Source organism: Cyclopterus lumpus, chromosome 15 (assembly GCF_009769545.1).
Source record: "Cyclopterus lumpus isolate fCycLum1 chromosome 15, fCycLum1.pri, whole genome shotgun sequence".
Lineage (NCBI taxonomy): Eukaryota > Metazoa > Chordata > Actinopteri > Perciformes > Cyclopteridae > Cyclopterus > Cyclopterus lumpus.
The window spans coordinates 5,313,161-5,338,086 of NC_046980.1; the positions used below are offsets into that span (position 1 = coordinate 5,313,161).

The 24,926-nt window shown below is 41.0% G+C and overlaps 3 protein-coding genes across 3 annotated transcripts in view; 2 read left to right on the top strand and 1 right to left on the bottom strand.

The window, feature by feature from the left end:
* The window catches only part of LOC117743725 (bone morphogenetic protein receptor type-1A-like), a 38,227-nt gene extending 27,353 nt beyond the window's left edge, over nt 1-10,874 (top strand). Inside the window, exons 4-13 of the mRNA XM_034551501.1 lie at nt 3,385-3,547; nt 3,689-3,794; nt 4,257-4,356; nt 4,442-4,529; nt 4,753-4,888; nt 5,426-5,618; nt 7,093-7,390; nt 7,487-7,662; nt 8,567-8,697; nt 8,843-10,874. Of these exons, the coding sequence (XP_034407392.1) occupies nt 3,385-3,547; nt 3,689-3,794; nt 4,257-4,356; nt 4,442-4,529; nt 4,753-4,888; nt 5,426-5,618; nt 7,093-7,390; nt 7,487-7,662; nt 8,567-8,697; nt 8,843-8,968 (1,517 nt within the window). The 3' untranslated portion in view covers nt 8,969-10,874. The remainder of the gene's footprint in view (nt 1-3,384; nt 3,548-3,688; nt 3,795-4,256; nt 4,357-4,441; nt 4,530-4,752; nt 4,889-5,425; nt 5,619-7,092; nt 7,391-7,486; nt 7,663-8,566; nt 8,698-8,842) is intronic.
* Nucleotides 10,875-11,887: 1,013 nt separating this feature from the next.
* On the bottom strand, nt 11,888-14,114 carry rps27a (ribosomal protein S27a). The gene is made up of 6 exons (XM_034551502.1): nt 14,043-14,114; nt 13,867-13,931; nt 13,419-13,473; nt 12,429-12,514; nt 12,206-12,337; nt 11,888-12,084 (listed from the first exon to the last, which is right to left on the bottom strand). Exons 2-6 carry the CDS (start codon nt 13,912-13,914, stop codon nt 11,935-11,937), a joined length of 471 nt encoding a protein of 156 aa, XP_034407393.1. The 5' UTR covers nt 13,915-13,931; nt 14,043-14,114; the 3' UTR covers nt 11,888-11,934.
* A 199-nt stretch (nt 14,115-14,313) lies between these two features.
* Nucleotides 14,314-21,592, top strand: LOC117743724 (clathrin heavy chain linker domain-containing protein 1-like). Its single transcript, XM_034551500.1, has 11 exons — nt 14,314-14,745; nt 15,496-15,683; nt 16,399-16,487; nt 17,185-17,383; nt 17,566-17,681; nt 18,347-18,446; nt 18,529-18,635; nt 18,990-19,161; nt 19,237-19,439; nt 19,967-20,146; nt 20,843-21,592. Exons 1-11 carry the CDS (start codon nt 14,542-14,544, stop codon nt 21,037-21,039), a joined length of 1,755 nt encoding a protein of 584 aa, XP_034407391.1. The 5' UTR covers nt 14,314-14,541; the 3' UTR covers nt 21,040-21,592.
* The last annotated feature ends 3,334 nt before the right edge of the window (nt 21,593-24,926 follow it).

A 24,926-nucleotide genomic window follows, 5' to 3' on the forward strand; every position in this document is an offset into this window, starting at 1 on the left:
CTTCATCAAGACCATTTAGCTTAAATGCCAGTTATGTTGCCTTATTATTTTTCAGTGGAGAAACAAGCCAGCAGGTTTGGTGGCGTGGAGTTTAAATAAGAAGAAAAACCAGTGCCCTCCTTTCTGGTTAAATCGAGAATTGATTCTGAATTGATGGTATATCATTTTCACCCTCTCGGCCTCGGAGGCAGTTTGTCCCACGTTTTGCTTTCTCATCTCGTACACTCATCTTCCTCTTCTCCTCTTCCTCCTCCTCCGTTTCCAAGGTCGGAGGAGGGAGTGGAGCCGAAGGGAGGTGACACCGATCGCCCTCTTGGGGTTTCATTGTGGTTGAGAGCTGGGCTGTCCTCTCTTCCCTCCCCTCCTTCTTTTATTTCTCTCTGTTTAGACGAGCAGCGGTGGGCATGAAAAAACACGTTCACCTTTTTTAAAATCTGAATGTTTCAATTAGAAAAGTGTTTTTAAAAAAGAGTCAGAGACCAGAACTTTACCGTTTTTGATATCAGTTCAGAAATGTTACCTTTTTATTAAAAGCCTTTTTTATAGCCAAGGCTCAAAATGTAAATGTTGTATAAACACAAACAGACGTACAAACACATTTCTTAGATAAAACTAATTAAAACTTGCAATATTACAACTCAATTTCAGTACTTTTGGCGCCCCAAACAAGAATCCAGTGACGTCTAATCCGAGGTGGCATATCCCTCACAACAAGTAACATTGTCACACTTAAAACCATTAAATATCACCAACTGATTGTATCATCCACAGCCAGAAAAAGGTAGTTTAGATAAAGTATTACAACTGCCACTCATTTGCCCCAGGACACATCAACACCCATGTCCTCAGCCATGCTGTAAAGTCATTGTGTACAGAGCATTTGTTTGTTTTTACTACGCATGCTGTACCAGACGGGTGGAGTTTATCACCTCAGGCTAGTTCAGAGGGAGTCTGGTACATTTCCAACACAGAGCAGAAGATAACGATGACTTTCAGATAGCGTTCAACCCGCCTCTCCGCCATCCACGATTTTAAAAAATAAAATAAAACGTGACGGGGCCATGTGGTAAAACAAGCGCTCTTTGGCCTGGTTTTACCAGCAGCGGAGAGGGAGCAGTTCAAAGACTGACGTGTTTATTATCCCAAAGTGCTGTTTCTTGTTATCTGCATCTTAATTATTCTTTACCATATGCGGTTTCCGTTACGTTCGGGTGTGGGTAGGCATCGACTTTGATCAAACCATCTTTTATTTCTCTGCATATTTGCAGTCGGTGAGTCATCGTTGACTCGCTCGACGTCGTAAAAAAAAAAAAAAAGATTCTCTGCAGGAGAGCGGAGCAGATAACTTTGTCTGCAGACCACACCGACCGCTCCGTGCCCGAAAACCGAGCGCCCACTTTCAGCAACTGGAGATAAAAACAAACGCTCCCACATTCCACAACTTTATACTTTCATCCATACATCTGCTTAATTTCCTCTCAAGTGTTTAAAAACCAAAACGGGTTGTTCTATTATCAACTGTGTATATTTTTCTAATTATATCTTTTAGGATTGCAACTAGCGATTGTTTTCCTGATTGATTTAATCTACTGATTTATTTTACTGATAATTGTTTTGGTCTATAAAATGTTTAAAAACTATGAAATGGCCACACAGTGAGGTCTTTAATCGTGGTCTTTAAAAGTCATTAATTTTACAAATATAAATATGTGGCAGACCGTATTGTTTTCCTCCTTTTTTATAAACTTGAAGAGGCTTCAGACAGTGAGTCATTTTTGACTAACGCGGTCGTAAAGTTTCTCTGCATGAGAGCTGAGCCGTTAACTTATGTAGATCTCACCGACTGCTTCCACCCCCAAAAAAAACTGAGCGTTCACGGTTTCAGGTGTTTTATAAAATGAGAGAGAGGAACGGCCGCGGAGAGATGAGTGTTTCATCAGTCGGCTGCTAGCTGCTGGATGTAAATAAACAGGCGGCCCCGAAAACAACGCTGTGACTTTAAGAGTCCGATTACCCAGCGTGCTCTCTGCCAGACCTCAGTCTCCACTCTGACTGCCGGTCCAATTAAGCAACACATGTGGATGGAGACAGAAACAAGAGCAGCCATTTTCCAGCCTCAGCACACCCACCATTCCCTTTTTTTTTTACTTCTCCTTCCTCCTCGCTTCAGGCACACGCATACCTTTTTTATTTTATTTCTTCTTTTTTTTTGCCTTAAATCGAGAGGGGGATGTGCCGACTCAGCTTAATGTGAGGAGTCTCGTCAAAATCAGTCTGTTTTTTTTCTTCTTTTTATAGTCTGTTTTCTCACTCTTATGTCCATCAAACATGAGTCAGAGTCTGCGTTCCAGTCTGCAGAGTCACAGCAGACGTCTCCTGTGGCGGCCGAAGAGAGAGAGAGAGAGAGAGAGAAGCACAGACAGACAGACTGTTGCCAGGGTTACCAGGCAGCTCAAAGTGTAGCTGTGCAGGTAGTTCATGTCCAGACATGACAACATGACTGTCTGCACACCTCAGACTGTTTTTACTTTGAGCTTAGAGAGAGAGAGAGGAGAGACGTGCACGGTAATAAAGAGATGGGAGGGAGGAGAGAAGAAAGAGGGATTAAAGGAGATAAACAAAAGACAGTCATGGTGGACTGATAAGAGAGCTGAATGAGAAGGCAGAGGGATGGAGGGATTACGTCTTCTCCTCTCTTTCTGACCTTTTTACCTCTTCTGTTGCTTTTTTAAAATAAACATTTTGATGAGTCGAGCGTTCGCTGCTAACGGCCCTTCAAATGTGCTCGTCTGGTTTCCTCTCGTGTGTGTTTCTGTTTTTTTTTTGTTTTTTTTACAGACAAATCAATTAATGTGAAAATATCCGCAGATGTTGAAAATATTCGTTGTCCATTATGGAGGGTAGTTTTCATAAGAGGATTTTAATACACGTGTATATATAAAAAAAAAAAACTTAAAGTTCCCATTCTAAATAATAATCCTGACCAAGACGAATAACAGGAACACAATTGCAATAACAATCATACATTTTATTTACAGTTACAAAATAAAGGGGGGGTGGGGGTGTTTCTGGAGTAACTGGGATTTTAAAAATGCCGAAAATTTAAAGAATGACGGGCCGCACTTTCGGTTGTATAAATAGCCTGTGGTCCTTTTTTATGGACCTCCTCCTCCTCCTGTTGTCCCGCTGATAGAGGAGGAATGTTTCACCTCCTGCAGGAGTCGCTCTCATAAATCTGACCTGAAGTCTGTTGTCGCAGCTCTCCACCCAGGAGTCCTGTATCTCCTACTGAGTTTAAATCAAGACTATTAAATGAGATTAAATTAAATTGTGTATCCTTCTTTTCCAAACCTGGTTCTGACTCGTTTGTGTTTCTCCTTCCAGCTGCGGGTCAGAACCCGGACCACGTCCTGCAGGGGACGGGGGTGAAACCGGAGGCTCGGCGGCCCGGCGAGGACTCGACCATTGCGCCCGAGGACGCCGCCCGCTTCCTCAGCTGCTACTGCTCCGGACACTGTCCTGAGGACGCCACCAACAACACCTGCCAGTGAGTAGAGACGGCAGTGACGATAACCTTACTAAGAAGCATTCAGTCCGTCCTCAAAGACATTAGAATAGAAGCCGATCGACCACAGAAGGTTAAAATCGTTGTTATTGACCCGTGCGACTGATCTGCGTGTCTCCTCAGGACCAACGGTCAGTGTTTCGCCATCATCGAGGAGGATGAGCTGCACGGTGACGCCATCCTCACGTCCGGCTGCATGAAGTATGAAGGGTCACACTTCCAGTGCAAGGTACACACACACACACACACGCATATATACATGCAATGATATAATGCAAAAAGAAATGCATAATGAACGCAGCTTGTTTTCAAGCGACGGGGAAGTTCATTAACGAAGGAGCTGAACAAGTGATTTTCAAGCAGAATTTCTCCTGTTGCTATGAGGTTGTGAGCGCCTTGTTTTATGTGAAGAGATTTTTGTAATACGCTCATAATATGCAGAAAATAAGCTCACGTCTCTGACAGAATGGCACCTCATACCCGGCCAGGATTCCTCTGCAGCTCTCTTTTTGCAATGTCTTTCAAACTAAACTTAAGAGTTGATAAAATGCTAAAAATAGAATCATAAATGAGAGTTTTTAGCCAGTTGAGAGTGATTTCCTCCTCCGAGACGCTCTGCTCTGTTCCCGTCGGCTGCGAAGACAGAGGACGAGGTTTAATTGATTGATCGCATTATTGCTTTGATTGACAGGACTCACCCAATGCTCAGACCAGGAGGACAATCGAGTGCTGCAACACCGACTTCTGCAACCGAGACCTGCAGCCCACCCTCCCCCCTCAGCCTCCACCCGGTAACACTCACACGCCCCCACAGCGTAGAGGTTCAGGTGTTTGTCGTGAACGTAGAGTCCAACCTCCAGTGTTTTTGTTTTCCAGACGCCAGCCCTCACTGGTTGGCCTTCCTCATCTCCATGACGGTCTGCTGCTGCACGCTGATCTGTGTCACCGTGGTCTGTTACTACAGGTAGGACAACTGTAATATATATATATATATATATATATACATATATATATATATATATATATATATATATATATATATATATATATATATATATATATATATTTTTTTTTTTTTATATTTTTTTTTTTATATATATATAAGGGTAGTCTCTCAGGTAGAAGTTGACAGTTATAATAAACTGCCTGTTATTCTGTATTTAGTAATATATAATTCTGTGTTTCAGGTATAAATGGCAGAGTGAGCGTCAGCGGTATCACAAGGATCTGGAGCAGGAGGTCTTCATCCCTGTTGGAGAGTCTCTCAAAGACCTCATCCACCAATCACAGAGCTCCGGCAGTGGCTCCGGGCTCCCCCTGCTGGTAAGGACACGGCACTGCATCTGCAGGACAAACACATTAATTGCATAGAAATTGCACTTTGAAAATGCTTGAATTTTGTTTTGTTTAATGCCATTTAAACAAAAGAAACCAACGTTTTTTGGAAAAAGGAAATTATCAAAATAGTTAAAGGTTGAAATTGACCAAAATATGTTATGTTGGCCGTTGTTAGCCCCACTAAAAGAATATAATTAATAATAGTTGGGCTGCAACATTTTAAGTAGTACAATTGATTATCATCAATAGTTTGTCAACTAATTGACTCCACCGTGGTTAAAGTACTCTTTTCCCAACTCGTTTCTCTGTTTATTTCTCCTTTTTCTTTTTTGGGTGTCACAATGTGTTTTTCTAATGCTTTTAAACTGAATGTTAGTTTCAGGTGGAATTATTTCTCTTGTGAAATATCTGAAAAGCAACTAAACGTCCACTCATCATAAAACCTTCTCTCTCTCTCTCTCTCTCTTTCTTTCTTTCTTTCTTTCTTTCTTTCTTTCTCTTCTTCCCCTCTCGGACGCTCAGGTGCAGCGGACCATCGCCAAGCAGATCCAGATGGTGCGTCAGATCGGTAAGGGGCGGTACGGCGAGGTGTGGCTGGGCCGCTGGAGGGGAGAGAAGGTGGCCGTCAAGGTCTTCTTCACCAGGGAGGAAGCCAGCTGGTTCCGAGAGACGGAGATCTACCAGACGGTCCTGATGAGACACGAGAACATCCTCGGTACCAAATCACTTCCTTCACTTATAATTAACTTCTACAACGAGTTCCTTTTTTAAAGGCGGTTAGGAAAAGTTCAAAGTGAATAAAAGTAACAGAACATTTTTTATTTATTTTTTTCCATTTCAACTTTGTGAAGCAAGCAATACTTTTTAATTGCAAACATCAGCTTGAACATCCGAACTGTGAGCTCAGAGCGACAGACTTAAGACTGGAGGACTCCAGGACCGATCGATACCTCGATTGATTTCTAATTTGGTTCATGATTTAAACTAATGACGGCGAGCGCCGTCTGTCAGACTGATGTAAGATTCGTGTTCAAAGCTCCGGGTCCCGTGGCCGCAGGAAATTCAGGATTCGAGTTAAAGTTTAACAATATTTAATGGCAAAGATAATACTCATGTAGCGTTCACGATCGTGGGGCCAGAAAGGAGGAACTCTCCACAGACGGACTGCAGCTCCCAGGGAGCCACAGACCGGGGCTGTGTCGAGTCTCCAGACCAGTAGAACCATGTCTCCCCAGAACAAATGCTCGGTCGTTAGTATGGTCATGCAAATGAATTCACACCTAAAGGTTAGTTCCATTGGTCAGTTCAAAGGATGCAGCAGTTCTGTTCGCTAAGCCAATTAGTAAAACTAGCGGGGTCAAAGCTCACTCTTCCGGTCAAGGACAGGAAGTTCCCCTTCACAATAAAACCCTATTATCCTGCCTTCCGAATAAAAGCAACACATTAGGTTTCAATCGGCATCCATTTTAACTATTGTCTAAACAATAAAACATTCATTCATTCTCATGCATCATACAGTTAATTATTACATTTGTCATTAAAACAGAATAATAAAACAGTGATCCTCTCTTATGTTTCACAATACATTCCTCCAGAATATTCCTCATAATATCCCAAATTAATTATCATATCTTTCTTTATGTATTAATTTAAAACATAAACTTCTCTTATCTACATGTGCAAATATATATAAAATCCACTACAACCTAACACTGATGAGACGCGATGTTACACGGAGACTGATTTTTTGTGTGTGTGTGTGTGTGTGTGTGTGTGTGTGTGTGTGTGTGTGTGTGTGTGTGTGTGTGTGTGTGTGTGTGTGTGTGTGTGTGTGTGTGTGTGTGTGTGTGTGTGTGTGTGTGTGTGTGTGTGTGTGTGTGTGTGTGTGTGTGTGTGTGTGTGTGTGTGTGTGTGTGTGTGTGTGTGTGTGTGTGTGTGTGTGTGTGTGTGTGTGTGTGTGTGTGTGTGTGTGTGTGTGTGTGTGTGTGTGTGTGTGTGTGTGTGTGTGTGTGTGTAAAGAAGTACACTTTGATGAGCATTTTGCACATGCATGCTATATTATTTTGATTTAGATTTTAAAAAGCTCTTAACAATGATCTGGATACAGTTTCTTGCGGTTTTCATGTTGCATCATCAGTGGAGGTCTGACCCGTCAATCATCTTTCTCTCTCTCTCTCCCCGCCCTGCAGGCTTCATCGCGGCCGACATCAAAGGCACCGGCGCCTTCACGCAGCTCTTCCTCATCACCGACTACCACGAGAACGGTTCGCTGTACGAATACCTGAAGCTGAGCACGCTGGACACGCAGACTCTCCTGCGACTGGCGTACTCCGCCGCCTGCGGCCTCTGTCACCTGCACACGGAGATCTACGGCACGCAGGGGAAGCCGGCCATCGCCCACCGAGACCTGAAGAGCAAGAACATCCTGATCAAGAAGAACGGCGCCTGCTGCATCGCGGACCTCGGCCTCGCCGTCAAGTTCAACAGGTGCGCTGACGTGCATTTTAAAATTCGCTGTGTAAACTACGGTGACCTCGTCACGCGACTGACGGCTCTCGTTTTTTTTTTTTTTGGTTGCCACAGCGACACTAACGAGGTGGACGTCCCCCTGAGCACCCGGGTCGGGACGAGGCGCTACATGGCCCCCGAGGTCCTGGACGACAGCCTCAATAAGAACCACTTCCAGGCTTACATCATGGCCGACATGTACAGCTACGGCCTCGTCATCTGGGAGATGGCCAGACGCTGCGTCACCGGAGGTACACACACACACACACACACACACACAGGTTTTCCTAATGAAGTGTACACTTAGTATTGTATGTCTGTATATGTTTTTGTTAACGAGGAAAATAAACATAGGATTTCAAACTATTGTTAGGCAGATTCATTTAATCTAGAGATGCAAAAATCAATACATAGATAACAATAACCGATCAATAGAAATTGAACTGGAAACTTTTAACCATTTTTTTTCCCCATTTAATATTCAACGGTTTTGGGGTTTTAATGCGACATTAAGGCTTAATTGAAGGCATCATGTGCATTTTTAATATTATATATTTAACGGTTGAGAACATTTTCAATTTGTGTTATTTATTTAATCAATCAATCCATAGATCAATTGTTTAAAAAGTATATAAAAAATACAAATAAAAAGATTAGTCAATTAGTATAGTACATTTTTTTGTAAATTGTTGCTGTTCTGAGAAAGTACTTGTCAGAATATTCATCTCTAATTTATTATCAGAACACATTTCTGTCCTTTTCTGCAAGTGCTTATGATCTGTGGTTTAATCCTTAGCTGTGATTGGCCAGTGAAAACATTCAAAGCTTTTATCTTTCTGAGTTAAGTCAGCTGTTTCCTCTCTAATGAAATCAGCACAGAGCAGAATTAGTTAGTTTATTGAATGAAGTGGCTCCACCTGCTGGTGAAAACATGTATGTGGAGGACAGTCCAGAGCCTCCATTTCCATCTTTACCAAAATATAATAATAATAGAAAGGAAAAGTACTACTGATTTTAAATTAAATCTTTGAAGAGATTAGATTAGAATTCAGTGGACATTATATAAACCATTCAATGAATAATCAACACGGTATTGGGCGCGTCAATAGACAATGAAATGACAATATTCTTTATTACTGTATTGTCTCTGCTCAGGTATCGTGGAGGACTACCAGCCGCCGTACTATGAGATGGTGCCCTCTGACCCGTCGTATGAAGACATGCTGGAGGTGGTTTGTGTTAAAGGAATGCGGCCGGCGGTGTCCAACCGCTGGAACAGTGACGAGGTGAGACCTTGATGTCTTGTGTTCGAACAACAGTCCAAAGGCCCCAAAATATTGCATTTATTGTGACATAAAACGTAAAATAATGCGTAAATAAATTCTGTTGAGATGTTTTTCTAACTGTGTGTGTGTTGTCGTATTTCCGCAGTGCCTTCGGGCCATGCTGAAGCTGATGTCAGAGTGCTGGGCTCATAACCCCGCCTCCCGCCTCACCATCCTCAGAGTGAAGAAGACGCTCGCCAAGATGGTGGAGTCCCAGGACATCAAGATCTGACCGCCCTCCTCTTCCTCCTCCTCCTCCTCTTCGTCCCCCTTGAACACACTCAACCTGGACCTGCTCAGGCTCAGTACATCCCCCTCTTCATCAGGAGGAGGAAGAGGGGAGGTTGGGAGATAATAATGGACCCATTTCAGGGCTGAACTGTGCATCTCCTCCTTCCTCAGTATGTCTGAGTCCTTCCTCCTCCTCCTCTTCCTCTCTCTGCCAGGTTTGACGCTTTCTGTGAAAGCCAAACGAGACGATAATGATGAAATGAGATGATGGCGGGAAGAGAAGGATGCTCGTTGGGAATGAACACAGAAATGTTTTATTTTGTATTTTTTTTTGTATTTTTTTAAGGACCCTCGTCGCGTTTCAAAACGCTAAAAAAATGCCAATTTTTGTTCCTTTCTCTTCAGGACTGAGTTCTCCTGCCATATCGAAATATATCTCCACTCTAAAAAGTTAATTATAAAAAAAAAAAGGTACTATTATAATATGTGACTTTTAATGTGTAAATAAATGTTATTAGATGCCGTGCCTACTCAAGAGAGGATTTTAAAAAAGAATCACCAGAACACTATGCTGCAGTGGTGTTGACGTCCAGCTGACTCCAGGAGACGATGATGGGGTCGCTACGGAGACGTCTACCGTCCTGTCCGTCTGTCTGTCCGTCTGTCCACATCCTGTCTGTCTGTCCGTCAGCTGTCTGTCTGGAGATTGATCAGTTATGTAAAGAGGTTGAGCTGCTCTGGTGTCGCAAAGAAATCTGATTGGTGGAGTTAAACCTCAGTGGGTGGAGCCTAATTGACCAGAGTGCCAATAGAGGCAAAGTCCCGCCCCTTCCGCTGTCCGTTATGGGACATTGTTTATGTAAAAATATAAAAGGTAGTCAACGGGAAGAGACCAATTGTTTTGATGCCATTTTAATTATTTTCACAGTTCAATAGTTTTTTTTCACACTTGATTAAATACACAGTACAAAAAATGTTTACTTCAACTGAAGTCTCAGACATTAAAATGTAAAAAAATTAATAAATTTAAGTGTGGTTTAAAAAAAGAAAAAGCCAAAGGATGGCACGAAGGAAGGGACATCATTTAAAAAATCAAATGAACCTAAATGAGCGTACAATTGTTTCTATATTAACTTTGGCTCCTCCCACTCAGGTTTCACTCCTTCAATAGGATGTTTTTCTGACTTACGATAGATTTATTTAAATTATTCTCTATTCTAAAGCATTAAAGGCGTTACTTCAGTTGCAGTTTGGGACAAAACAGTCTCATTAATATTATTTGGGAAACCAGCCCAGAACGGGATTAGCCTAGCACAAAGATGGGGAAACTGTTAGCTTAGCACAATTAATACCTCTAAATATTTTTGGATTGATGTTTTATGTTTCTTTTTTATATCTGTGTAGGAACCAAAATATAAAATTAGACATTTTAGCAGCAGTTAGCATTTGAGCTAAGCTAGCAGATTCCTCATACTTACAGTATGTGTGCTAAGCTAGGCTAAACACACCACCCTGGTCCTCTGTACTGGACGCAGATGTACCTAAAATGTACTGTTCCTTTAAACTGTTGGTTTTCTCTCCTCAGCAGTCGAAGACGTGCACGTGTTGGCTCGGTGTGCACGTGTGTGTGTGTGTGTGTGTGTGTGTGAATGAAGCTAACCAATCATACATTTCACACATGTAAGAGCAGTGACTTTAGTGTTTTTCTCTGTAATAAATATGCAAGGAAACTCCGCGTATAGGAATAATCTCTAATATGTAAATCTGTAATGTGTTGGTGTTTTGTACAGCATCTGGTTCGGTGCCTTATGAGTTTACCAAGGAAATGAAAAACTCTGTATTCAGTCTGTCCAATGTAACGATTTTTAAGTAAATAACCTTATTTTAGTACACAAACTGTTCTTTCACCTGTGGCTTGTTTTTTGACTCATGAAGGCTCGTTTCTGCTTGGAAAAGAAAATACATGAAAACTCGGCAATAATAAGTATCAAATTATTTTAAAAGCTGAGAATAGACATCTGTATATATATTTTTTTAAAGCAATAACCAGATGGTCAAATCGACATTTTAATTTTGGCAAAACAATGTACTGATTTTTGTGATTACTTTAAAATTCATTCAAAAACTGATGCATCAAATTATAATTTGTATTCCTCTTTAGTTTCCTTATCTGAAGTGAAAGTGAATTTGTCGCACCTGAAACCAGATTTACGTGATGCAATGTCTTGATTTTAATTAACCATCCCCCCAAACATTTGTATTGGCCTGCATTTATTTTTTTTACATGGGAGGAATGCAGCATTGATTTTGAAACCGAAACATCTACACCTGTTCACACTGCATCGTAAACATAACCAGGTGGGAAAGACTGGCGATTAATCCCTTTCAAACCAGGATTGAGTAATGTAAATTTAAGATTTTACCTTTAAATGCTAGACATACCCAGCATGTTAACTCAAGACATGAGTCAATAGTTTCCAATTAGTTTTATTGCAGAAATAATCTGGACTCAGGTAAAGAGCATGTCGACTAATTTTAGGTAAAGTGTAATTTAGAGCGACCCAGTATTAGGATTTCCACCCCCGAATGTTATCAGACATGAAGTCCTTATGTACAATCTTTCCAGCTGCAACATTTATTATTAGTTTATGAAATAAGGCAAAAACATCTACCTGGAGTCCCGACGCCTATTAAGCTTTTGCGTGGAAGCAGAAAACGTGATTTTTTTGCTTTAATCGACTTGATCGGCAGAATGTTTTAAGTTCTGCTCAAAATTAAAAAGTCACAATATTCCTGGGTATCTATTCATGAATTTAGATGTTAGAAATGTGTAGCAGCAATAAATTAAAAGCCATTTGTAAAGACTGGATGAAGAATGTTTTAACAGTTCAATTAAAAGCTTCATAGAAAACAGTCAGAGTTGTGTCAAAACATTGCCATCTTTATTATTAACACCAGTCAGTTTGTCTACTTGTCCTCGGGCTTGTTGAAGCAGTAGGTGAGGCAGCACTTGCCACAGTAGTGACGGTCGAAGTGGCTCGCCATGAACACACCGGCACCGCACTCGTCGGCGGGGCACTCGCGCCTCAGCCGGTGGATTTTACCGTTCTCGTCCACCTGCAAAAGAAAAACGCATGAGTTACTAAGTATATTAGTTGTTGCATCTTCAAATTGGATAAAACCTAAAATGTTTTGAGAATTCTTTTATCGTGGTTCTGTGACTGAAACTTGTTTGTACCTTGTAGTACTTCAGCACAGCGAGCTTGACCTTCTTCCTCTTGTGCTTGTTCTTCTTGGGGGTGGTGTAAGACTTCTTCTTCCTCTTCTTAGCACCACCACGCAGCCTCAACACCAAGTGAAGGGTGGACTCCTGAAGAGAAGAAAAGTTAAATAACCTTCAACACTAAACAGATTTTTAAATTTAATATATAAAAACATTTCAAGTTTGATCAGGACATCACCTTCTGGATGTTGTAGTCGGACAGAGTGCGTCCATCCTCCAGCTGCTTTCCAGCGAAGATCAACCTCTGCTGATCAGGAGGGATCCCTGCAGAGCATCAAACAGGTCAACACACTGATACAGATGGGAAGTATTTAAATGTTAAAAGCACTGCAGCTTCAGAAAAAATGGATTAACATACAATTTCCAAAAGTGTGGTGTTTTTATGTTAACTTATACTGTAGAAATGTTTTACGCTACAATTTTAGATTTGCCATTTACCTCAGTTTTACAATTAAGATACATATTTATCAATATTTCCTCCTAAAATCATTCATTACACGTTTAAAGCTACACGGTGCCGACCCTTTGTTGTTTGTTATCCAACCTCTATTTTTCCCTGTGACACCCATTTCTAGTTCTTTAATTTATTAGAAACGACAGCTGTGGAGCCAAACTTGGTTCAAACCCTCAGATCTGTATTTTAATTTCAGTGGAGCTCAAAGTTTCAAAAGAGGGCAAAATAGACCGAATTTAAGTGAGTTTGAATAAACAAAACATGGGGCCCTTTAACAAAAACACAATTGAAGGTACAAATTGAGACATTAAAACATTTATTTTTTAAAAAGAGGAGAAAAGGGCACAATTTAAGTTGATTCTTACTCAAGATGATCTATTATCAGACTAACAGTTGACAGGAAGGTTTAAATGGTAGACAGGGCTAATTTTAAGATGCAACACCTGGAACAGTGACAATTGTTATAGCCATCAATGAATCAGCCAATACTTAGTTTATTTCTCACAGGCCAATGGGGCCTCTTTATGTCTTATTGCCCAAAACCTAAAGATGCAAGTAATAAGGAAAATGTGCTCAAAAGTATACACAGAATAGACATTTCCCCTGTGACAGTATTTAAGTTACATTCCTTTCACTGGTTCCTTGTCTTCCATAAGCACACATATTTGCCACAAAACCAATAACGTTGTAAATAAGACTTTTGAAGTAACTCACCCTCTTTGTCTTGGATTTTGGCCTTGACATTTTCGATAGTATCTGAAGGTTCAACCTGTAAAAAAAAGTGAGAAGGCATGTCAGCCATGACACCTTCTTCCGGTCAACGCTGCAATTACATGTGGGATAAGAAGAGCCAACACTTTCTCTCATCAATATAATACATCGTGGAAAATGAGTGGAAAAAACTGTTCAGTTAAAATCTGCACGTGTTTACGGTGTTCCGCGTAACTGCTAGCTTAGCCACTTAGCTTCAACTCTAAGCTACGACAGTGCACATCATCCATTCGAGCGATGTTTAAAAACGCGTACGCATCGTAGCAGATGAGTTAAGGATTAATGGAGTTAATGTGTAAATATTGGGCTATTTGACAATTAAGTTAATAAAACTCGAAGTAGCTGCAGCCATTGAACGCCACATCCCTCCACCATAGCCCGGCTCACTCACCTCGAGGGTTATGGTCTTCCCCGTGAGGGTTTTGACGAAAATCTGCATCCTGGCGTACAACCCACCTACACGGGAAAACACATACGCGTTATGACTTGTTACTGATGCAGAAATTTGCTCGTTGAAATCGTTATTTTGTGATATTAGTTCGGTTTAAACACAGAGCACGCTCTTACCACTGGTACAGTCCTAATGGCGGATCATGAGAAGAGGGCTTTCGAAAGCGAGCAATGGGGTTTTCTGCCCGCGTTTGCACGGGGTGGGTAGCTTGATCAGTGCCTGATCGAAATTACCAACCAGATTTCGATTTATTTATTTGAGTTTGTGACCTTTTGTCAAACGTATCGGTAATAACGTTGGTCTAAAGACCGTCGAGAATAATCTAATTTAAAACTGATTTAAAAAAAAAAAAAACACACATACATTTCCCCGTTACACTTTCACGGTAACCATGGCAACGCAAGTCAAAGTTAGCTAACAGTTAACTTAGTACCGAAATGATCTCCAAATATTGTAGCGTTACGTCTTTTTGTAAACGTTATCGTTATTTGAGTTTGTATCAGTCCAAATGTATATTGGGGCCTGTTTAAAAAGGAAACAACCAAACTCTCAACAACAACAAACAAAACATGATTTCCCAGGTAATTTAAAACTAATTGCGTGTAAAAACTAACAATGTCTGAGCCACGAAACTCCACCTGTTCATCTTCAAAAACAGAAGAAAGATGTTCAACGCCCGACATTTTGATTTCTGAGAGCGATGAGAGGTTTTTCCGATCTCTGGATGAGTTTATCGAACAAGAGAAACGGTGCCTGCGGTGTCCGGAGAAGGGACCGGACGACCTCCGGTACACCGTCTACCGTCACGTGTTTAATAAGGTATTTAAATTGAAGGGGTTTAATATAAAGGGGTTTTATGTGAAGGGGTTTAATGTAAAGGTATTTAATGTGAAGGGGTTTAATAGGTATTTAATGTGAAGGGGTTTAATGTAAAGGTATTTAATGTGAAGGGGTTTAATAAGGTAAAGGTGTTTAACATGAAGGTATTTAATGTGAAGGGGTTTAATGTAAACCGGTCAGTAGATTTACTCAGATAACTTAACTGTAACTCCTGAAGTACAATTTTGAGTTCATTTTTGTATTTCTTATTTTATTTTTAAAGCTTTAGTCACATTTCAAATTATTAATACATAATATAAAACATACATTATGACATTGTTATAAATTAAACTACCCATCAGTATCTAAAGGAGTACAATGTTCAGGTACTCCATTACATCTTAGAGGGAAATATTGTACTTTTTATTGCCCGACATTTTGCACTACATTATAAGTTAAGCTATACTCAGCAGTATATAAAGTAAATACAATTATCGTTAATCGTAATCCAAGTTAATATTATTCTGAAATAGACCATTCTTCATGCTACATACATTACTTTTAGTACTTTAAGTATATGTTGATGCTCATATGTTTTTACTTTTATTTGAATAAGGTTTTATTTACTTTTACTTGTAACTTGTAACTAAATAACTTGTATTACTACATACTAGATTGTTGTGTTTGTACCTCTGATTCTGACTCAGCCACTCTCTCGTTATTGTTCCTCCTCGTCTTGTTTCCTAACAGGTGATTGGACGAGCGACGGGCTACAAGAGACTTCTGCTGACCATAAAGGCGGAGTACGATGATGTAATCAGGGCGCTGCAGAGGAGGGATGATGAGGCCAGGGCGGCTCGGCGAACTCTGGCGGCCTCCACGTCACAATCAAAATCAGTAACAACCTGCCAGGGACGAGCCACCCAACTGAGGGAGAGGTGCGTGCTATTGTGCTATGTTTGTGAGGACATTTGATCCACTTCTCATTTCTTGAGAAGGACGTGTGAGGGTTTAAACGTTAGTTAAAGGTCCTCAATGCATATTGTAGCTTCTTACTTTGGGTTATGAGTTCCTACATGAAGACACAATTAAACAGTTTGGGTTATTTCAACTGAGCTATTTCTGTAATTGTAATTTTCAGCGGTTGAGGATCAACTAATTGATTGATGGAGTATTGCCTACCTGTATAAACTGTTGGGGAGTTAAATATTGAGCAAAACATCATGTTTTATAAACTCTTCCTACGTTTTGGATGTAAAAACCTTGATTTGTTTTTCGAAACTTTTACTTTGGTGCCTATTTTAGTCATGAATATTTAATGTTATTGATAACAACGTAAGATGTGAAACCCCCATTTTCATGGGCTTTAAGGTTCTGTGTGTGTGAGATAGTGAACAGGTGTATATAAAATATCATTTAAAAAAAAAATTTAAGCAGAATGTTTTTGGAGATACATTATGTTCTATACATATTTATTATGCGTCATGCCTGCCTATTTAAAACAATTACAATTAAAAGCTAAACCTATTCGAGGGAATTCCTGATATGGCGGCCATGTTTGACAATCTAGTTTGCGTGAGGGATTGTTGTGAGGTTTTAAACATAACTTGCGATCCATTTTCTGACTGCATTCCTCTCCTTGACTTTTTTCAGAATATGTGTCACTCAGAGGGACACAGCAGAACTTCAAGAGGAGATGAAGAGACAGAAATCATCTCAAGAGCAGAGCACATGGATACCTGGTACCACTGATATTAATACTCAGGCCAGGATTAGTGAGAATAAAGTGTTGTATATGTGTTTGTATTTGTATTTTGGTAGACAACTCGTTCTACAGTGATTCATTGATTTCTCCCTATATATTTGCATAAGAAGAGAGGTGGTTTATGGTCCATGAAATGAAACAGACGTTGTCTTGTGAGACATATTGTCCACGTTCAGTTGTCAGCATTGTTTCTACAGTAAATCTTGGCCTGACTGTAAATCGGGCCAACCCAAGCTTTTGTTTCAAGTGACTTTTTCAGTGACATTTCTTGCTGGAAAGACAATAGAACGACCAACAGACACAAAATGACTACTAAGACATTATTAGATCTATTGGTACGCGCCCCAACTTCTGCTCATGGAAACCCTAAAAAGAGCCAGTCTAGTTGATGAAGAGACACAGATTTACTACAAATAGACACAAAATGATGACAAAAGAGATGCAAAACTACATGACAAAGACACAAAACGAGAGAAAGGACGCGTTGAAAGAGGTGTTTTTCCTAAAATCGCCCCGGTGTTAGAACTTTGGATGCGTAAGGCACGACCTCTCCTAAAAGACATCCAGACTGTCTCACAATCTGCCCAGAATGAGGGCGGACCGGCATTTGCAAACACTGTGTCATCTCTGGTAAAACACCCATGTTTCAACCACACATGCGTCTCGTCTCCCAGGTTTGACGGTAGCGGAATCAGAGGACCCAGAGGCTCTGGATCGACACCTGAAGCATCTTGAATCCCAGAGAGCTGCTCTGCTGGACAGGAAGAGTCACTGCGTCTCTCTGGAGGTCAAAGCTAAGCAGGACGCAGAGCTGCAGACCGCCAAGGACCACAGAGACCAGCTGGACACCAAGAACTACCAACTGAAAGTCCTGTAAGAGCCCTTTAAAGTGGCTCATATTTAAATGGAGCAGAAGAACCTTGAAAACAAACGCTGCTGTATAAGACATCAACCTACCACATTGACAACAGTCACATCCTACCGAGGGACGCTTGTTGAGCAGCTGTCGTCAATATTCTCCAAATGAATGATCATGTTGTTCTGTCTCTCCACAGATACAAGCGTCTGAGATTAGTGTCTCACTGTGTGTCCAGCTGGGAGGGCGAGAATCAGCAGGTTCCCCTGGAGGAACTCTTGGGTTCCACCCTGGAGAACATCAGACAGACCAACGGTGAGACACTGCTGCAAAACCCCCAAAAAACGTTGGGATTCATATTCATGGGTTTTAAGTGGGAGCGAGGCGACATCAGATTACATCTGTGTAATCTGATGTTGATCAACCAATAGAAGTTGACCCAATGAAAACATGATCACAGCCCCTCATTTGCATAAAGATGCAAGAAATGCATGAAGAAAATGTATAAAGAACATAATAGAGATAAATGGATAGATACATTAGTTTGTGGAAATAAATTGAAAGGGAAATATCATATACAATATATTGTAATATATGTATTTATATATGTATATATATATAGACACATATATAAATACATATATTACAAATGAATAAACACATTTTAAAATAATTTGAAACAAAAATAGATACATTAAAAGTTTAGAAAAAACAGATAAGTGAATGAAATATAAATAGTAATACAAAGGTGAATAAATAAAGAAGAACATTTAAATAAATGTCAACTGTTCCAACTCCCAGTGTAATTTTACGTCTTAAACAAACACATTTTACATGAAAGTTATTTTCATAACTATCAAAACCTGCCTTGATATTTCACATGAGTCACCTCTGAGCCAACACTCAGGCCTCAATAAAGAAAATCTAAAAAAAGTGAAGCGGTCACAGTTACACATTTAATCTTCATATTCATCCTGCAGTCACGGAGGAGGAAGGCCGCAGCATCGACGCCAAACTGTTGGAGCTCAAAGAGCCGACCGGAGCCGACGAGTCTAAACTCCTGGCAGCTTACCTGAACAGGTGCTGCGTTCACGAACAAAGTTTTGATCGGTTTATCTGAACTCTGCAGATTCTCTGAAGCCTCTTTTTCTGCCCGCTATAGGTTCATTGAGCTCTTTGATTCGGCGCAGTATGAGGAAGCTGCTTTCGTCGCCGCTCGATCTCCTCGAGGAGTCCTGAGGAACCTCGACACCATGGAGATGTTTAAAGGTGGGAGACAGACATCTTTTGTTGTGCTTCACCATTGATAGCGTTGTTTAATCTTTCCTCCGCCTACCGTTAGTTGACTTGAACACCCAGATTTGAGTGAAGTTTCTTTACTTTTTGAAAAGACATTTTTAAGATGTAACACATTTGTCCTGTTGGGAGGATTTCCCTCAGGAACTGTTAGTCCAAGGAGAAGAGAAGTCTTTTCTGTGATGAAACCAACAAGTGAAATGACACCATTAGAACATAAATCCCACATTTGTGTAGCTTGTCTTTAACGAGACAAAGTTTGTTTCTGTTTATTGGTTCCTGGATGTTGTTAAAACACTTCTTCCTGAACACCTGCCTCTCTCCCAGGTGTGACGGGCCCGCCGGGCTCTCTCCCCCCTCTCTTCCTCTTCCTCCAGGCTCTACTGGTGACCCTCCCGGACGGTGACGAGCTGCCAGCTGCTCTCTCCCTGCAGCTCGTGCACAGTTCCCTGCAGCAGGGCGCCACGCAGCTCATCACCCACGCTGTCAACAACAACAAGTAAACACAACAGGTTTCTTTTTTTTGACAATCATCTGCTACTGCTCGGCTCTTAACAGTCTTTTATCCCCGCAGACTGACCTTCTCTGAGGGTTTGGGTGACATCCTGACTGAGCATGCTCAGAAGAACCCCGGCGTGGCTGACCTGTGCCTGGCGTTGGCCACCACCGTCTACATGGCCTGCAGGCTGGACAGGAAGACCGCACTAAGCCTCTGCAGGAGAGGCTTCATCCACAGCGCCGCCGAGTTCATGAACCACTGCCAGGACCTCTCAGCTGGTCTGTGTGTGTGTGTGTGTGTGTGTGTATTTGCTTTACCTGTTTTACCATCGTGGTGATGACGTTCCTGCACTGTGAGGACATTTTGGCCAGTTGTCACGATTTTAAAGGACTGGGGGGCTGGAGGATTAAACTGCCATTGAGTTTGTGATCTCCTGCCGGAGCTTGATTTATTGTTGTCAGATGGCTGAGAGAGCTACTCTTTATATTTTAATGGTCTCTTGTCCTCTTTACCAATATATGTTATTTTGCACGAGGGTTATGTTTGTGCATTGGGAACAAAACACCAGAGAGACAACGGAAAAAGGGCAATTCCACAATAATGCAGCCAAAATCAAGCATGTTATTTTAGGGCTCAAACTACTTCATATGTACGAAAAAAAATAAAAACATCAACAACAGCTGATTTTGAAACTTTCATTGTCAAACAATGTCCTCACAAATATAGAAAAACAAATGTTTTTTTCTTGCATAACTTATCCGATAATTAGCTATTGAATCTCTCTCTCTCTCTCTCTCTCTCTCAGAGGACTGTATGTGGGTTCTGTATCGCTCGCCCAGCCTCTCCCTCCTCCAGCTGTTGACGACGCCTCAGCAGGGCCAGGCGGCCATCTTGTCGGTGGGCGTGGCCTGTTACACTCTGCTGGCTGACCCTCAGCAGCAGCTCGCTCTGCAGCTCCTGGACAGCTTCGTCAGCAAAGGACGAGGTAAACACAGACTGTCAGCAGGAACACAAACGCAGTTCTGATGCAGTTTTTTTCCCTCAGTGTGTGTTTGTGGCAGTGCAATATTGGCAACAAGTTGTTTTCACATGTTCACCTGTTTAGACCATCTCCTATCTCAAACACACCCGATTTATAAAGCTGCACATACACATACTTCTGTTTGAAAAAAATGTGAGTCATGGTGGAACTGGAAGCACCACCACAAGCCTCATTTCCTCTCCCACAGTGAGCCATGAATGGAAGTAGAAATGCAGCTAAACAATATATATTTGTTATATTATTTGCATATTGATACTTGTGCCTTGTTCCACCACTCATTAGACCTGAACAACAAAGAAGAAATTGGTGAGGTTCTCCAACAGAACAGCTGTCATGACATTGCACGGTTTTGGCTATTTATTTGTTTTCATGCATGTTGCATCAGAACATTTAGTAATTTAGCTAGATTTCTGCTCTAGTCATCGTCATACAGGGAAGTCTGATGAATATTATGACAATACTGATATGTTTGGCCCCAAAAGTGTCCTGAAAGTTGTTGGAACAAAACAGCTTTTTTCAAAATGTAATGATGAAGATGTCGGTGTTGTAGTTTTCCACATCAAGCCACAGCGGGTTGTAAAAGATGGATCCTCAATCTGAGCTGTGTCTCGGTCTCACTGTGTGTCTCGGTCCCCTCAGGGGTTTTGGAGGAGGTAATCCTGCAGGACAGCAGCTCTTCAGTGGACGTTTGGACTGTCGTGGCGTCTCTGTGCTCTGAGCTGAACCGGGCTGACCTGAGCCGCGCCATCCGGTCCGTTCTCCTGGACCAGAGCGGGACCAGAATCCTGTCCCCGGACCCGGAGGGAGCCCGGCTCATGGATCACGTCTTCCTTTAAAAAATGAAGCTGAAAGGTAGAATAATCACCGAAACATCACCTGAAAACTTAATAAACGAAATAATTGAATATTTTTCCTTCATCTTTAATATCAGAATCTCTTAGACTGAAATATCAAATCGAAGGACCTTTCAATTCATTTCAATGTTTATGTGGTGAAATATAAAGACTTGGTTGTGTGTTTGTGTTGTAACTAGTCTCGCATCGCCAGACCTATTTTCACTGTGCCCTGTCAGCGCTAAAGAAATGCTTTACACATTATCAATCTGGAGTCGGGGGAAAATAATGATCCGGCTTGTTTTTAGTTCTTTAAACAATCACAATAAAAAAAGTCCCACATTGCACAAAAGTAGAACGGCAGAATGAAAGAGCTCTTTTTTATCTTTAAATGTGCTTTTTACCCATTTTGATAATCCTGATCACAGACATTTGATCCTTCAGTTATCTAGGAGACCTTTGACCTTTGCTCTTTGCTTTGCTTCAGTGAGATGACTCAGTTAAAAATCTGAAGTAGTGGCGGCTGACTGACAGCAGGTGGCGAACAGACTCACAAACTAACACTCATATGCAGAGGTGGAGCAACGATATGTTTGCTTATAGAGCACCTTTTAAAGCAAGGAGGCACAACATTGTTAACACTATGATGTTTCCTAATGTTACCCTCTTGTAGATCTTCATTTGTCTCATAAATTCAGGAAACTTCCGGGTCATGTTTCTACTTTTCTCAGAGTTTGATGAAAGAAACCTTCTGTGAATGAAATACTACATAAGAGTAAAAGCTAGTAGTACAAGTGACCTGGAAGCAGTGGTGGAAGAAGTACCCAATAACACAGTAATACCACAGTGTAGAAACACTCTATGACAAGTAAAAGACCTGCATTCAAAATGTTACTCAAGTAAATAATACTATAAAAGTATAAAACATTTACAAAGTACCAAAAGTACAGAATTGTCCATTTCAGAATATTAAAGGGATGTTCTAACTGATTACTGGGTGGTAACATATGATAACATGTAACATGTAACATCATCATCATGTATTATTCTATGTGAAATGTAATATGTTGACATTGTTGTTGCTAGCGGGTGCTAATTTGCTAATTCCGGAAAGTGGTGATCACTGCCATGAAAAGTGACATCATTAAATAATTACGGACTCTTGATTAAGTTCATTTTGAAATTCCGCCCCCAAAAAACACATTCCATTCGGAAATAAAAATGTCATGAGTTAGTGTTTCAGTTATTTATGTAGTTATTTAATATTGTACACTTTGGTGCTCAATACACCTGCAGAGAGAGCAGATTGCTCAGAGAAATAAGCTTGAATTTCTTACTAGATTTATACTTAACTTAAGTCAATGCAAGACTTATTATGTTTTACAAGACATGAGGGCAGAAATTCAGAGCAGGAAATATAGTTTAACATTTCTGTGATAATGCTTGAATATAATTTTGACGGTGGAGGCGCTACATATTTTTCTTTGTGGCTTAGAAATGTAATGTATTTACTTAGCAAAGATAAGATTCTCTGTGAAAGTCAGCTCTGCTAAGTCATTTTATATTTCTTTTATTTATTACCATAACTGCTTACAAACTTTGCCACCTGACTACTCTCCCCGTCTATTCTTTATTTGTTTTTAATGGTATGGATTCAGAAATAACGTCAGCCCAGAGCTTGAAAAACATCAAACCGAACCTTCGCCCTCGCCGCTGGTTGATAACATCCTTTTTATTAAAAGGTGTTTACAGCCGGAGTCAATGAGACAGCGGAGCTTTAAATCACAGGCTGTTTGCTGTGTGTTTAATGAGGCAGATAACGAGCAGGTAGATTGAGGGTTCTCTCACCAAACAGAGATCAGAGAGCTGATATCAATCAGCTGCATCCTGTCAAACTGCATCACTGCTTCTTATATCTGTGAGCAGTGAAGAAAATTAGACAATAGTTTGTTACAAGTTAAAGTCTTGTATTTAAAATCCCTTGTTGACTAAATGAACTCTTAAATCCCAGTGGATTATCATAATGCACTAAACGTTGACCCTTAATCTATCTAACATAACCCCAGTTTAACTGTAATCTGAACCAATATGTCCTCATAAAAATAGCAGCAAGTCCAACTAACCCGACAACACACACACACACGCTCAGCAGGTCAAACAGAAGAGGCTTTGTGTCGTCTGTAGGCCTCCAATCTATGAACGAAGCTACAGACACACACACACACACACTGAGCAAACACACTCCCACTAGTCTATAAACTGAGGCCGACTAATTTACCCAGCACCCTCTCTGTCCAGCTTTGTTCTCTCTCTGCCCGTATAAATCAGGAAATGAAGCTTGTATTTAGCTGTAAACTCCGAGAAGCTCACAACAAATAAAGGTGATGCAGAGTTTATCTGATCAGCGGCGTGGGAAGGCGGTCAGGCCGGTCCACAGTCACCTCACCAAACCGGTTTTCAACCCTCGGCAGTCCTGTTGGTACTCGTCCTGTTAACAGACCTGCTGGCCTGCTGGCCTTTCCTCAATATACTGATCCTTCATCACCCTAGTGGTCCATGTCGGCGCCACTAACATAAAGATGAAGCAGAGGGAGGTGTTAAAAGAAAGCCAGCGCGTCGGAGTTGGCCAGAAAGATGAATTGGCATCGAATAATCGTCTCTTAGCCGTGGGGGATTTGTGATGAGCTGTACAGACGGTTCACTTCACCGAGTTTGGACGTGAGCGACTGTCGGCAGGTCGCAGGTGATCAGGGAGCCCGGTGGTTTCCAGCTCTTTGTTTTAAAATGAGTCTTGAACATGCAGCTGATGGCTTCCGTCATGCTAACAGACGGAGCTAAAGCAAAGTCATCGTCCTCACCGGTTAAAGATCCACGTGGAAGACATGGAATTAAATAAACAGCATTTTGTGTTTAGCGGTTACAGTACATTACACTGATTTAATTGTATTTTAGCACAACATGTGATTGAAATGTTCTTTATAACAAAGACATGGATAAGTAACAGAGCAGTTAGATTTATGCTTTAGTGTTCAAAGAGGAGACGTATTTTAATCACAAATTCATATTTGAAGAGCAGAAGGACGAGAGAAGATTCAGTGCTGACTCACAACTGCTTGGCTCCATTTACAGCCCATAGATCTCATGCAGTGTGTGTGTGTGTGTGTGTGTGTGTGTGTGTGCGTGCGTGTGTGTGTGTGTGTGAGAGAGAGAGAGAGAGAGAGAGAGATATGCTGGCCCAGCATGACACAGCCTCTTTGATTTTAAATGTATAGATGGATGGATGGATGGATGGATGGATGGATGGATGGATGGATAGATGGATAGATAGATGTACGAGAGTTTTAAGATGGATTCACCAGTGTTCATTTACTCAAGTACAGTGCTTGAGTAGAAATTCAAGGTACTTGTACTTTAATTGTATTTACTACTATATTAGTATTTACTTTGTAAGCTATTTTATACTTGTACTAAATACTGTACCCTTTACTCTACTACACGTATCTGACAGCTTTAGTTACTATTGTTTATTGTTCCGTTTTTCATCTCCTTCCTGTGCGGTGAAAACCACGTCAGTCCAGGTGTGTTGATGTGGAACGTTTTGAGTTGAACTGAAGGATGACGTGTTTGTTTACGTGTTGAGAAAATGATCCAACTTCTTCAGGTATATAAACTGTTTTAAAAAAGCCTCTCGGAGCAGCTGGAACGTGCATCATCACAACAACAAGGGCTGTTTACCTGAGTTTATGAAAAGTAAAACTTTGTAGAGGTACGTGGTTCTCACAGGGCAGAAAGGGTACAAACATTTGATAATCTTATAGAATATGAGGCTCTGTTGTGGAAAATACAGAAACATCATTTATTTTAAATAAAACACCGACGGGGAACATTTT